Source organism: Colossoma macropomum, unplaced genomic scaffold (assembly GCF_904425465.1).
Source record: "Colossoma macropomum unplaced genomic scaffold, Colossoma_macropomum, whole genome shotgun sequence".
Classification (NCBI taxonomy): Eukaryota; Metazoa; Chordata; class Actinopteri; order Characiformes; family Serrasalmidae; genus Colossoma; species Colossoma macropomum.
Window position 1 is genome coordinate 14,685,570 of NW_023494806.1, and position 13,562 is coordinate 14,699,131.

The 13,562-nt window shown below is 38.4% G+C and overlaps 1 protein-coding gene across 1 annotated transcript in view; it reads right to left on the bottom strand.

Moving 5' to 3' along the window:
- Positions 1-13,562, bottom strand: part of col27a1b (collagen, type XXVII, alpha 1b) — a 115,349-nt gene that overhangs the window by 59,070 nt on the left and 42,717 nt on the right. The window contains exons 6-8 of the mRNA XM_036598416.1: positions 10,568-10,621; positions 10,348-10,401; positions 190-234 (exon numbers count right to left, since the gene is read on the bottom strand). Of these exons, the coding sequence (XP_036454309.1) occupies positions 190-234; positions 10,348-10,401; positions 10,568-10,621 (153 nt within the window). The remainder of the gene's footprint in view (positions 1-189; positions 235-10,347; positions 10,402-10,567; positions 10,622-13,562) is intronic.

The following is a 13,562-nucleotide window of genomic DNA, read 5'->3' on the forward strand; positions in this document are numbered from 1 at the left end:
ATTTAAAGATATTTACATCTTCAAGTTGTTAACCTCTTGCACTCTCAACACAAGGTTGGGTCCTCTCTGTTCTTTTATATCAAAACTGTCTCTGTAGTTATTGAAGGCGTAAATAGTTGGATCCTGTCTTTCTCCTAAAACAAGCACATAAATTGTACTTAGAAAGGTGAAAAGCTATCAAAAACTCACAGGCTCTCCAGGATGGCCAGGTGGACCAGGATGACCTTTCTGTCCCTGGAAAGAGAAAGAGCAAATAAGATAAAGAAGGAGCAAGAGAGATCATTCCAGCACACTGCAGTGGATACTAACAATGGACCTCAGAGTAGAAACCATGGTGATGGTGAAGGACTGTTTTAGCAATGGCAATTTCTTATACAGGACACGATCTAATAACACACATCATCAAAAGCACCACAGGCACCTCTGTGCAAAGCAACGGTCCACACAGGGAGCTACTATTGCTTTGAATTGTGAGATCTTTTTCACATTGCAGGAGTATCAGTTATCACCACAAAGCCCACTAAATGACTTGAGTCATTTACTGGTAACTTAGTCCCAGACAATCAGCATCCATGCTTCTTTTAACAAGAACTCCTATAGAGCTCAGTATGTGGCTTCCAACAGCAAAACAGACCTGAACAAGGCCTAGTACATTACAAATGTTTCCAGCAAAGGAGACAACCAGCAGTGGAAAAGTAATAAGCGGCGGAGAATCTAATAGCTCTTAAAGCACAGAGCAGCAGATTCCTCTCTTACAAGCACAGCTATCACCACTTTCCAACCTCAATAGCTGGTGAGTGGGCCCTTAAACCTTCCAGGAGAAGGCCAGTTTCATGTTATGTCATCCAGTGCTTGGGAAACTGAAATTGGTTCTCCATATGTTCTCAGGGCTTCTGGAGGTCATCATCTTTTAATGCCATTGATTTATTACATTACTGAATCATGTAGGCTTGTTCCAGTGCACAAAAATACCAGACAAATGGGTTGTGGTTATTAAATTAGAAATAACAAGAAACAGCTAATAAGAATTGTGCACTGCTAAAAAAAAACATATATGATTTTGGAGCATTTCAAACAACAACACAGCTGATGGTTCTTACAGAAAATGGAATTACAAAGAACTTGTGAAAATGTCACCACCAAACCCCAAAAAAGCAGTAGTAAATTTTCACCTTAAAACTGAAGATCAAGTGAGCCAATATTGGCAAGCCTAGTTGATGGAGCAAGTGGAAGCTTAACACACTCAACTTCTCCATCTTTGTTTACAAGCAACACAGCAGTATGTGTCTTGGCAGAACGACTGGCAATCACCTTCCTGCTAACGGTAATGAAGAGAGTGCATTTGTGTGCTGATGTGAATGACGGCTTTTGCGAAAGGTCTCTGGTTTTTTCTCGGAGTGCCAAAAAGCCTGCCTTTAATCAGACTGATGAGAAAAGTTACTTAGGACATCACTTTGAGTTGTTAGGAATAAAACTACTGGCTGAGTCTTACTTTTTTTCTACTACTTAAACAGCAAGGCAGCCTTTAAAAATGACTTAAAACCTATATTTTTCCACGCAGTTTCTGACAACAATACACTTAATGGAGCTATATGAAGTCATTGCACTCCCAGATTAATGACCCTAAAGGAGAAATATATTAGGGATTGACTACACTTACACTGCCAGGAAAAAAATGCCAGTCTACAAAGCTGGAAAACATTACAGTAAAAATGCAATACAAAACTTTGATAAATATTTTCATGCTATAAGAGAGATCATTTTAATTAGTTCTTCATAGTATATGATTTGATAGCTTGAAACAGAAAGAATACACCAGAAAAACAGTAATCCCGCAATTAAAAACACTATTCAGCTAGATTCATTTCTTTACTGTGCATTGCTACATCCAATTCACCCTTAAAAAAACCTAACATCTTGCTGGTGATACATCCAGATGCTTATTATACTTATAATGCAAATGAATTATATTCTTAGCTAAGCCTGATTGTACAAGGGCAAGAACTGTTTAGTTGAATGTGTGAAACTTGACACAGTGGTGTGAGGATGTCCTAAAACATACACCATACCACAAATTGCTTTTTGAACAGGCATGATATCTGCCAGCAGCACAGCTTGTTCAACCAGCGCACCTAAATAGCCATGTTTACAAAGCAATCTTGTCTTTGCTAGGTTCAGTAGCAGTTATTTTTTCATAACTTCAGTTAGGTTTACATGTAGTAATCCTAGTTTCTTGCTGATTGCCTTAAAATAAATCAATAAACGAACAACTTTTTTTAACTGTTTTTTAAGACCACTTCTATTAGTTCATTAGTTTGTTCATGACATTCACGCAATTTAAAAGGCAGCTGGTATTTTCAAAACAAAAATTTTAATTCAAAAAAGGTTATTTTGATATGAAAATTATATATATGTTTTACAAATATTAAAAAAAGCTTACTATGATACAACTTATCATAATAACGGTATAATATAGTCATATCATCTACCCCCTACTGGTCAATGTTACTTAAATTCCCAACAGTGCAGCAGGCCAGTGTGACCTCCATAGCCACGACTGCTGTATCAAGTCACAGCATTCCACCAGCGATGACGATTACCATCTGCATAAACACACTCCACGTAGCAGCTACTATGCCAATGCCAGCTGTTCCATCAAGAGCAATTTACTGGATATGACAACAGGCCGGGAGGCTAGATCTCTTTGCTAAACACTGCCTTTATACAGGTCACAAAAGGCTGCACAATTACAGTGGCCTCTCTTCAAAGTAAATAACAACATAAATAGTAGACTGGCACAACTGGGGGGACAAGGATCAAAGCAAGAGCACACAGCGTGCTTAATGCAGTTTAAAAGCAAAACACGCCAGTCTGTGATCCCTACACTGGAACTGATTGCAGGAGGACAAAGAACAATGCCGTGTCCACCCCCTTAAGACTGGAAATATATTATATAAGGCAAACAAGGTCCCACGAGAAGAGTTAAAGTGAAGAGGGAGACAGGCCGGCCAGACTGCACAGCCATGGAAAAGAGCATCCCAATGTGCCTGGTCTTTGGAGCCAATTTTTGTCTTGCAGACAATCAGGGGGAAAAAACAGCCCCCTAGCGTTACAATCTGGAGCAACTGTGGTCTGAGGAAGCAACTGAGTGTTTATGGAAGTATTTGTGTGTGTGTATGCGCTTATGCACGTGTGTGTGGTGAACCCCTTAAACTGCAAGTGTCTGTATGTGAGTTTATTTGAGGGAGTTTAAGATCTGACTGGTATAGCTCATGCTTTATTTTATGTTGGAGCACCTTCACAGCTCTCCGAAGGCCAGAATGTTCCATGCCACAGGTTCCTAACTGCAAACAGTTATTATAATAATGATAAACAGTGAACACTGTTGTGTAGACGGTTTTATCTTTTTCATAATTATTTTACGGCATATGTTGTTCATGTATAATCTATAACTACCAGCATAGTACTGCTATTTTTAAGTTTGTTTACCTTAACCCCATAATAGGCCATGGGCCCAAAGTTATTCCACACTTCTATAACCTAAGAATAGCTCAGCCAGTTTGCACTGAAGTCCCTGTAGATTCTAAATAATAAGCCGCAGTATGTAAAAAGCCTGGGATTTTAAGGGGTTAATAACATACCTTTAGGAAACATTATAAACTGTGACGAAAGACCAAGTAATTACTGTGATATAAAATATTTATATACTTTCATGCCTGGTGTGGGATAATGAAACCCAGCACACCGTTAAAGCTCTTGGCACTTTGTTTTTTCTTATGGAGAGATTAATTGACGTTGTTAATGACTTGGATCGCTCTGAACATCGCAGCCTTGAGTGCAGTTGACAGAAACAACATGGTCCCCTGGCTACATGCACTTAGCTGCCTTTGACATTTGCACTTTTATCAGCACTGATACGAATCGCTAAAACAGCCTGACAAAGCTTTAAACAATCTGCTGCATACACGCTACACCTTAAAACTGACCTGAGATATAGTCTGCACTGAAATCTAAACAAAATGTCTCCTTCTAATGAGCTGTAGTCCCTTACACTGATCTGAATAGTCAATATCTTTGAAAACGTGGGCTGATATATAGCGATACTCCCAGTCTATGATCAGTTCTTAAGTCATTTTAGTGTCAAGAACCTTGTTACAGCAACTATGAATAATAGCACCAACAGAAGAAGATAAAATTAATAAATCTCACAAGGGGCCATTTTAAAACATGAAGTGGGCTCAGCCTCCACTGCCAAACTCAATACTTACTATTCATTATTACATGCAGGGTTCTTTATGGAAACTGGGCTCAATATTCTACTGATTTTGTGAACAAACTTATTTTTCTATATTTTCTTACTCTTCTCTAATTCTTTGCAGACTTTTTTGCTTCTTTTTCTGTCACAAACAATGAATGGATGTCTCCAATTCCAAAATAGCAGCCTGTTCTAGTTCCATCGCACTCCAGTGCCAAAGGGGCGGTATCTCCTTCCTCCCAAATGGTCATTCGCCTCTGACTTGCTGACTCAGCCCAGGGGCTTTCCATTGCTTGTTTTTTTTTGTTTTTTTTTTGCCTCCAGAAACTAAAAGCTTTCTTTTAACGTCTACTCATGCATTAGGGAAGGGATTAAATCATTGGCGTAAGAAAGGACAAAGATTGAGGGTAATTGTATGATTGGATAAACAGCATAGGAAAGCAACAAAGCTGAGGTTGAAGGCAGGTGACAGGCAGAGTGAAGCTGGAGTGAGTTGGCTGCCAGTGGCAGACAACTGTATCCCATCTGTTAAGACAGACACCTATGGAGGTCTCCAGCACGTGTTGTTGACTCTGTTCAGAGCGGCTGACAGCAGAGCTGCAATAATTATACAGCCACAGGGAAGGAACCATTATCATATCTGGAAAGAAGAGGGTTCCAAATGTATAATGGGAGTGTCCTACACTTTTATATTCACATGTATTTTTTTCACCCAAAAGGTCCATATTTGTGAGGTTTTATTCAGCAAAGAAGCAATAAATTACCCCTTAAAAGTACTGCTTATTTAAGACTGATTTATTTAAATTACATCTGTTTTGATTGCCTCCCTCTTTCAAAAAGCCATTCAGGCTAAAACACTCCTTACAACTCAATCATGAACAGGCAGGGCTAAACTGTTGTAGGCTGAATTTATGTGTAAATGTGGATATGGGTAAATACGTGGATAAGGGTAAACATGAATACATTTAAAACCAGGCTGTTGCAGCTTAGTTTCAAAGTATGAACCTTATTATGAACCATATTATGAACCATATGGATTGAGGAGTAAATGGTATATTTTGGAACTCAAGCAGTTTCCATACTGCATGAAACTCATTTAAAAGAAAGGTTTTTTCATAATATGTGTTGTTTAAAAGTTAAACTCTTTTAAAAGAAAAGGTTTTTCATAATATGTGTTGTTTTAAAAGTAAAACATCTGTTTTTGGAGAGTGCATAATACATTGACGGCCAATCCATTAGTCACCAATAACTGGGAAATTTTAATGATTTCCCAGTTATTGATGACTACTTGTGTGACTATTTGTGTAAAGTTTTACTCTTTAAACAGTAACTGAAATGAACGGCACAGTGACTCTGGATAAGATTTATGTCCTGGCTATAAAAAATGATAATTATTCACTGTTTAACCTGTCTTACATTTACCACAGTTCACATACGTATTACTTGTTATAAAATGCAATATAGTAAACTCACCAATTACTGGAACTGGATTCAGCCACAACAGGGTGTGAATTATTGGTTATCACTATCATCCCAAAAACCTGCGTTTTTTTTCTGAAAAGCGTTCTAGAATTTGTTCGCTGGACTGGCCCTCCTCTAAGATTTTCCATCCCAAAGACCACTCCAATTCCCAGGTCCACTGGCTATTTTTATACGTTTTCCATTAAGTCTTGGCCACTAACTCTGTCCGCCTAGAAACTGGGCAGCATGTCAGCTTGCCCTCTTCTCTTGTCTCCTCTGCTTGAACAGTTTTAGTCAGTGACAAGGCCCTGACCCTGCTTCATTACAGTGTTTACCCATTTTCAGCACAGCCTGAGGATGTCTCTGGCCCCGAGCCCGGACCACCGGATTACTCCCACCACAGGCCAGAGTGTCAGTAGGGGCAGGAGCTGTTTCGGTAAACTCAACTGCTTCAAGATCACCTATTACTGCTTTGGCTGTTGGACTTCGATCAGCTTGAAGAACCACAACTGATCCTAGATCAGGAAAGCAGTAATATGGAAAAATCGTCTTGTGTTATCAGCATTTAATGGTTGGTTTTGAGTCATCTATTGGCCTCGAGAGCCCCATTCTGTCTCTAAAGAAAGAAAATCTATTTTTTTTTTATATTTTTTATCTGGAATGAGTAAACGCAAGTACACTGGCCTTGAAACAATCCATTTGTGTCAATTCTGTTTAACATACTCTTGCCAAAACTTCAATGACTTGGAAAATCACACAACTTAAGTTACAACCAGGCTGCCTTAGAGTTTTTATTTAATTAAACTATTAGTAAGTCTTATGCTCTGTGAACTTATTATTAGAAGTTTAATTAATTTTAAGGTTTTTTTTTTCTTCAGTGCAGCACTTACATTTTGGAAAGGCCACTTACGAGACAAGGGGGGAGGGTTTTTTTTGTAGAAATACACCTGTCCTCGGCCAGGCTAGGTGCAGTGAGTTTATAAGCTGGTTAAGAAAACCATGTAATGCAAAGCTGTACATAAACTTTGTGAATAAGTACTTTTCTGGCTCAAGCTTTAAGCTCAAAATAAAAAACTGTACTGCCCTTATTTTTTTGTTGTTGCTGCCTTACATACTATTTGGACGAGATTGGTTTTACATAGGGAGGTGGGGTGATGTCAGTTTACCACAGGATGCCTGTTTATAACTAATCCGCATGGAATGACAAATCTCAGTATTAATGGCGGAGACGGCAACTAAATTCCAATTTTTCTTTTGGCAACATTTTACTTGAAACCTCCTACATAACACTGACATTGCCATTCTACAAAGATGTCATGGCAGATGTCATATACTGTCATAAGTGTCACAGAATTTACTCAGTAATATAACTGTCACATTACCATTATTACTGTTTTTGCCATATGTCATCATGTTTGATGTCATGATGACTTATGAAGCAAAGTGCAGTGTTACCTTTTTCAAGTTTGAAAAGGAAACTGCATCAGATCTGAATGATTTATGAGCTAGTTCTGCATTAGCACTGACTAATGATCATTAATGCCTAATGACTAATGCCACCTTTCCCTAATCCTGCTTCAAGAACTTAGCGGTTATGACACATCAGTGCAGCACAGCTCCCGAACTTTCAGTAGCAAATGAAACTTTATGCTGTAGCAGTTTGACATTCAGTTACTGAACGTTCACACGCAAATGTCAACAAGCCATTCTCATTTTTAATAATGGCACAAGCTGCTGAAATAATTAGACAACAACCCTACGTCACGTTTGGCTCCACACGACCTTAGCCATTCACACTTCAGTCAATTCTTTTATGAAAGAAAGTGTGCAGCACTGTACTCTTGGATGTGCTATAGCAGACAATAGTAGCCTGCGCTTGTCCTATTACACAACACTGTCTCTCACTGCCAGAGACGACATCTGCTTTTCCAATGAGAAAAGTGTGTGAAAAGGCCTGAAGGATTGTGCGTAGCTAAACACAAATGCTAATGAAGAGCATTTGTTTTTCAGCTAATTGGCACCTGGAAATATAGCCAAATACATTTGTACTCCATTCATTCATTATAACGTACAGTATGTTTAGCTTTTGGTTTTTTTTTTTCATTATAAGAGCTTCTCTGGATGTGGACCATGTATGGAACAACCTTGCGGTTTGCTTCCAGCAGTAATTTAGCAGAAGTGCGTCTCCAAGTATTTTTCCACCAGCAAGCGCTTAATATATTTCTTCAACCACAACTTTGTGATTAAAAACACATGGGAGCAGCAAGGGGAGCCAGGTAATTCCATTACTTTACAATGTTTCAGGGAGTCATTTCACCTCCAAAACTTTGAGCAAATACATTTTAACTAGAACCTATTCAAACTTAATGAAAAAAAGTAAGTGCGTGTATGGATCTCAGTGTGATGTGCGTCATCATGTGCTTTTTAGCATTACAACACACAAAAGAATAATTATAAAACGCCATTGGACGGGCATCAGGCTTTAAAAAAATTGGATGTGAAATAGTGCTTTGACTACGAAATTAGAAAATTCTTCGAAACAGAAAAGCCCATTTTCCTCATCTAAAGCGAGTACGGTGCTTTCTTAGACTTGACGTTAGAGTAGGAGCAACAGGAATGAGGCCAAACTGAGTCTTTTAGCATTCAGGCCAGCTGTCAAAAAAGCTCTGGCAGAACCAATCGCTTCCTCTCAATCTGTTCTGTAGGGGCCTGTAAATATGCTCTCTGAAAACACGACCGATCCCTTTTAAAAAGACTTCTCTGCTGGCATGAGCCCAAGCCTCCTATTTGATACCACTGAAAGTTCTCCTAATGGTGGGTAAATGACACATTGCAGTTTGCACTGCAGTACTGATCATGCAAAATGCTGCAATTTATTGGGCCTTTTGCATGACAAAGCAGTTTGACTCAAGGGCCCACAGCTGCGAACAGACAATGACATCATCAGTCATCAATGCCAAAATGCGCTGAATTAGCTGATTTGGCTCATTTACTCGTAAGCAATGATGACCTACTTCAGGCCCAAAGGAAAGCATTCTTCAAAATCAGTGAGTGAACATATCTCAACTGAAAGAAGTAATGCTTTGAATTTACTTTACATGTATACACCATTTCCACATGAATAAAATATCTTACATCAACATAAGCAAACTGAAAGATGAAACTGTGTTGATGTAATATATTTATTCTTGAGGAAATGATGTGCACATTTGTATCAAGTAACTTCAACACACTTTTGTTGAAGTAATGAATTACCTTTTTGGCAGAACTGGAACAGCCATTGAAACTAACCACACTATTTCACAGGCATTTTCCCCCACACTTCTTTTGGAACATGAGTGGGGATGATGTCACCAACTGGCCAGTTTGTCAGAGAACATAGCTGAGGACACCAGGTTTGGGTCGGCGTGTCTGGAGCCTGTTAGGCTTTGCTCCAAACAAGTGAGAAGAAACAGCCAATGTGAGGCCCTACACTGTGATCTTTCCCTCAGAGGAGTCCATGCTAGTGGGATTTCACTCTGCACTGATTTAACCCTTTCAACTCCCGTATGTGGGTCCACACTGCAAATCCTCATTCTCATAACTGTATAACTTACTGAACACATTAGTTGTATAGTAGTTACTGAATAATTTACAGTAGTTACTGAATAATTTATAGCACTTATAGTAAGTAATTATTTAGGATCAGTCATTATTATGAGATACTAAGTTATGAGATACTAAGTTATTACTTTGACAAAGAAAGACATTATTCTGATGTAGTACATAATTATGAGATATGTCTATTTCAACATAATAAGACAATATTTTGTGAAAATTAGTAATTATTCTGAGATATAAAGTCAATATTACATGAAAAAGGTCAATATTTTGAGCTACTAAGTCAATACTTTGACGTGGCCTTTCATACAGCACAGTATATGAAATGTTGGATAAAAATCATTGTACTTGTTATTTTTGATAGCAGTTTATAAATGTGCCACTACTAGTGCATTGCTAGTTGAAACCAGAAAAACACTAGATATTGTGACATTTATTGTGTATTGTGAAAATGTCTAAATATCAAGATATTCTAATTTTTCCCATATCGCCCACTCCTAGTTTGTAGTTACTGCAAACGACTAATAGCCACGGGATAAAACCTCTTAACCACATGGACCCGACGGGCCCTGTATCAGACACAAAAAAAAAAAAATAGATCGATAAAATGGCATTTGCGTCTGCCTTGAAGGGTTATGATAACAAGCCTGGAGTTTAAGGGGTTAAAGAGGGGCCTCTCTTTGTGGAAAACCCAAACACAGTCTAGCATGCAATCACTCACCCACAAACCTGGAGCACATTTGCAGACTTAGACTTATAGCTCCATGTAGAAGCCTTCAAGAAGCTACATTTCAGAAACAGCTATGGTGCAGTGTGTGAAGTTAGACATGCATTAGCTCAGCACCAGCTGAATTTCAGCTATAATGATGACAACTGCTGGGAAAATATGACCACATTCTGAATCAACACTTTCAAACACCTGGAATTATATCCCTTAGATCTGTTAAATGGCTTTACAGAAAACTGATGCATTAGAATATGATATGTATTACATTATATTACAATAGTGCAGCTCTTATCAGATTTCTTACCTTTCGACCAGCTTGGCCAGGTGGTCCGGGCGGGCCCAATATCCCAGGGTCCCCCTGTAGAAGTGACCATTAAATGTCATTCCACCATGGCACATTCAGGTAATATAACATTTACACATATTTCAAGGAAGAAAAAAACGTATACAAAATCCTTAAATCAGCAGCTACTCATGAATAAAAGAGCTGCTAAATCAAGAAAGAGTGAAAAGGAAATGCATACTTTTGCTCCATTTGGTGCTCTGCCAGGTGAAAGTCCAGGGTCTCCCTTTCTTCCCTGTGACACACAAAGAGGAAACAACTGATTCTCACACAGAACATCATGCTGAGGGACTGAACTCCAGCTGCAGAACGAAAGAGCATGCACTGAGTGCACCATATGGAGCTCCATTTCATTTGTGTACATAAACTGACCTTCCTGAACAGGCCTGCACAATATATTGTTTTTTAATCATTACTGTCATATAATACTGATATTGCAAAATGCAGAAATTAGTAATGATCCATTTTGAGAGTTTGTGATGGCCCCTTTAACTCATTTACATATATTTTGGCCAGAGTGAAACGTAACAGCATGTAGAATCTGAGCTTTCTGTGTGATACTGTGTTCTCTGTCACTGTATAAAACAAGCGTGAGGCTTTTTTATTGTTTGATGCACTGCGATTTTTTCCTTGCGAAAAATGTGAGCTTAATCAGAGTGCAATTTATATTGGTGAGAGATTATTATTGATTTTGATTTTCTGTTAATGCTGTCATTGTAGTGTGGCCAATCAAAATACTGATATAATTTCTGACCTATTTCAAGCCTCACCCTATTGTCCAAATCCTCTATATACTGCTAAACAACTGTTAACAACAGTTTTTAGTAGTGCAGCAGCATTTCCCATGGATATATTTTAAATTTGCAGGTTCTGAAAAAAATCCAAAGATGAGCCTGGGGACATGCAGAAGCGAGATCTGATGCTCCAAAAGAGCAGAATGCGCCTACTCACTTCCAAAGCCCACAAATACAAAGTCAGCTTCTGTTTAAATAAAACCTTGCTGCATCATTGTTTTCAGTGGTCTGCGGGCTTGGTATAATGCTTTTTTTACTACGTCAAAATGACAAAGCAAATTTCACCTTCTGCCTATTTCACAACAACCTGTGGTAAATAATTATGGGCTATCTTATATTTTGGGGCACCTTACTGATTCACAACCAGTAAATGTCACTTCCTTTCTCTGTGTGAACATGTCAATACAAACAAAAGGTCTATGCACTGCAGTGGTCACCAACCCTCCTCTTGGAGATCTACTTTCCTGTAGAGTTCAGTTCCAACCTGCATCCAACATGCAGCCCCCCCACCTTACCTAGCACTAATGCATCTCATCCAGCCAGTCGAGGGCTTCCGAACATGTTAATTAGCTAGAGCAGGTGTGGCAGATTGTGGTTCGAACTACACTTGATAGGAAGGTAAATTTCCAGGACCAGGGCTGGTGACCACTGATGTACAGCTGATGTAAAAGGAACAGAATTAACTGGTTTGGGAATGTTATGTTGGAGTGTAAGAACAGAAACATATATATTTGACGTTAATCAATGGAGAAGTGACACAAAAATTCTGCCACTGCCAGCAGTGATGGCAGAATACCACAGCAGTCAATGGAACGTTCTCCCAACCTTTGCCATCGACTGCAGCGACAGAATAAAACACTGATTTGGAGCAAACTGATTCATTTCTTATTTAGCTTTGGCACCTTGGTCACATTATACTGAAAAAGTAATTCACTGACTTTCTTTGGTGCAAATGTGGACATCATTTTCATATGTATAGAATGTGTCGACACAATTTGTGCCAAACGTAAGGGTTCCTTAGCAAAGAAAACAGTTCTATATAGAACCTTGAACACTCAGAAACCCTTTGCATTATTAATGGGTTCTTTGCATTGTGAAAAGGGTTCAATATAGCACCAAAAATGGTTCTTCTAATATTATAATGTCAAGCTTGTAACGACAGCAAAAGCCTTTTTGGTGCTGTATAAAACCCTATATAGTACTATATAGAACCCATTCTCCATCAATCTGAAGAACTCTTTTGTGATGTGAAGCACCTGTTAATCATGCAAAGGGTTCTTTGAGCGTGCATGATTCTATACAGAACCATTTCTTTACTAAAGAATCATCTTTTTTAAGTGTGTATAGTGCTCAAAAGTAGTTTTGCTTTTATTTAATGTAATTATTTGTAATTTAATGTAATTATTTATTAATGCACTAAAAAAAATTGCTTTATCATGTGCAAACGTACATAATTCCAGCTATATTATGATTTATCAATACTATGAATTATACTTTGAACTGAAAATTGAATTGAATGTACAAAAATGTCTCTAGATAATAAAGTGTTCAAAATCCAAAATCAAGTGTAAAAAATGTACTGAAGTGTTGGAAAGAGACCACCACTCCAAGAAGCCTGGCTGAGCATCAGTTGTGCAAACTCTGCACTCCATGTCTCAAAGACTTGAAACTGTCATTCAAAAGAAGGGACATGCAACAAAATACTGACCTACATAAAATACAAAATACTAATCTTACATAAAGGAAAGAGAACTGAATGTTTGTCCTGCTAACATTTCAGTACTTTTACTTGCTTTAGCATTGGAGGTAAACCGAAAGACATAACTGTGTTGATGTCAAATATTTAATTATAGTAGAAATACTGTGCACTTCAAGTGAATTCAATGCATCTCTTTTGCCAGTGTATTCATTTACCAGTGCACTTTAATATATCATAGCAGTATCGACACAACACTAACATTTTGTCCATATTGTGCAGCCCTAGCCCTGAGTAAGTACTTCTGTCTAATTTACACTCCAGTAACTTGCATTTTGAGGCTGCAAAACACCGAACAGTACTGATCTGCACCACCTTCTTCAGAATACTGTAATGCCACTTTATTAGCATTAGCACTGAGACTTTCCAGGGCAGTTTACAGGAACGAGGCTAATAAATGCTCTCGGACCCGAGCGGAGTTATTTACACAAGAGAGTGGCCCATGTATGCCTGCAAGAATGAGTTTACAGTAAGCCACTCCAAAGACACTGGGGATCACCAGGCACATTCTTCTGCCTTTTCAGGCAATGAGAGACAGTCCGGATTTGTGGTCATGCCTCAAAGACTACTGCCATTCTAACTGAAAACATACCTCATTTTTAATCCAGACATGGTGATCCCTCATA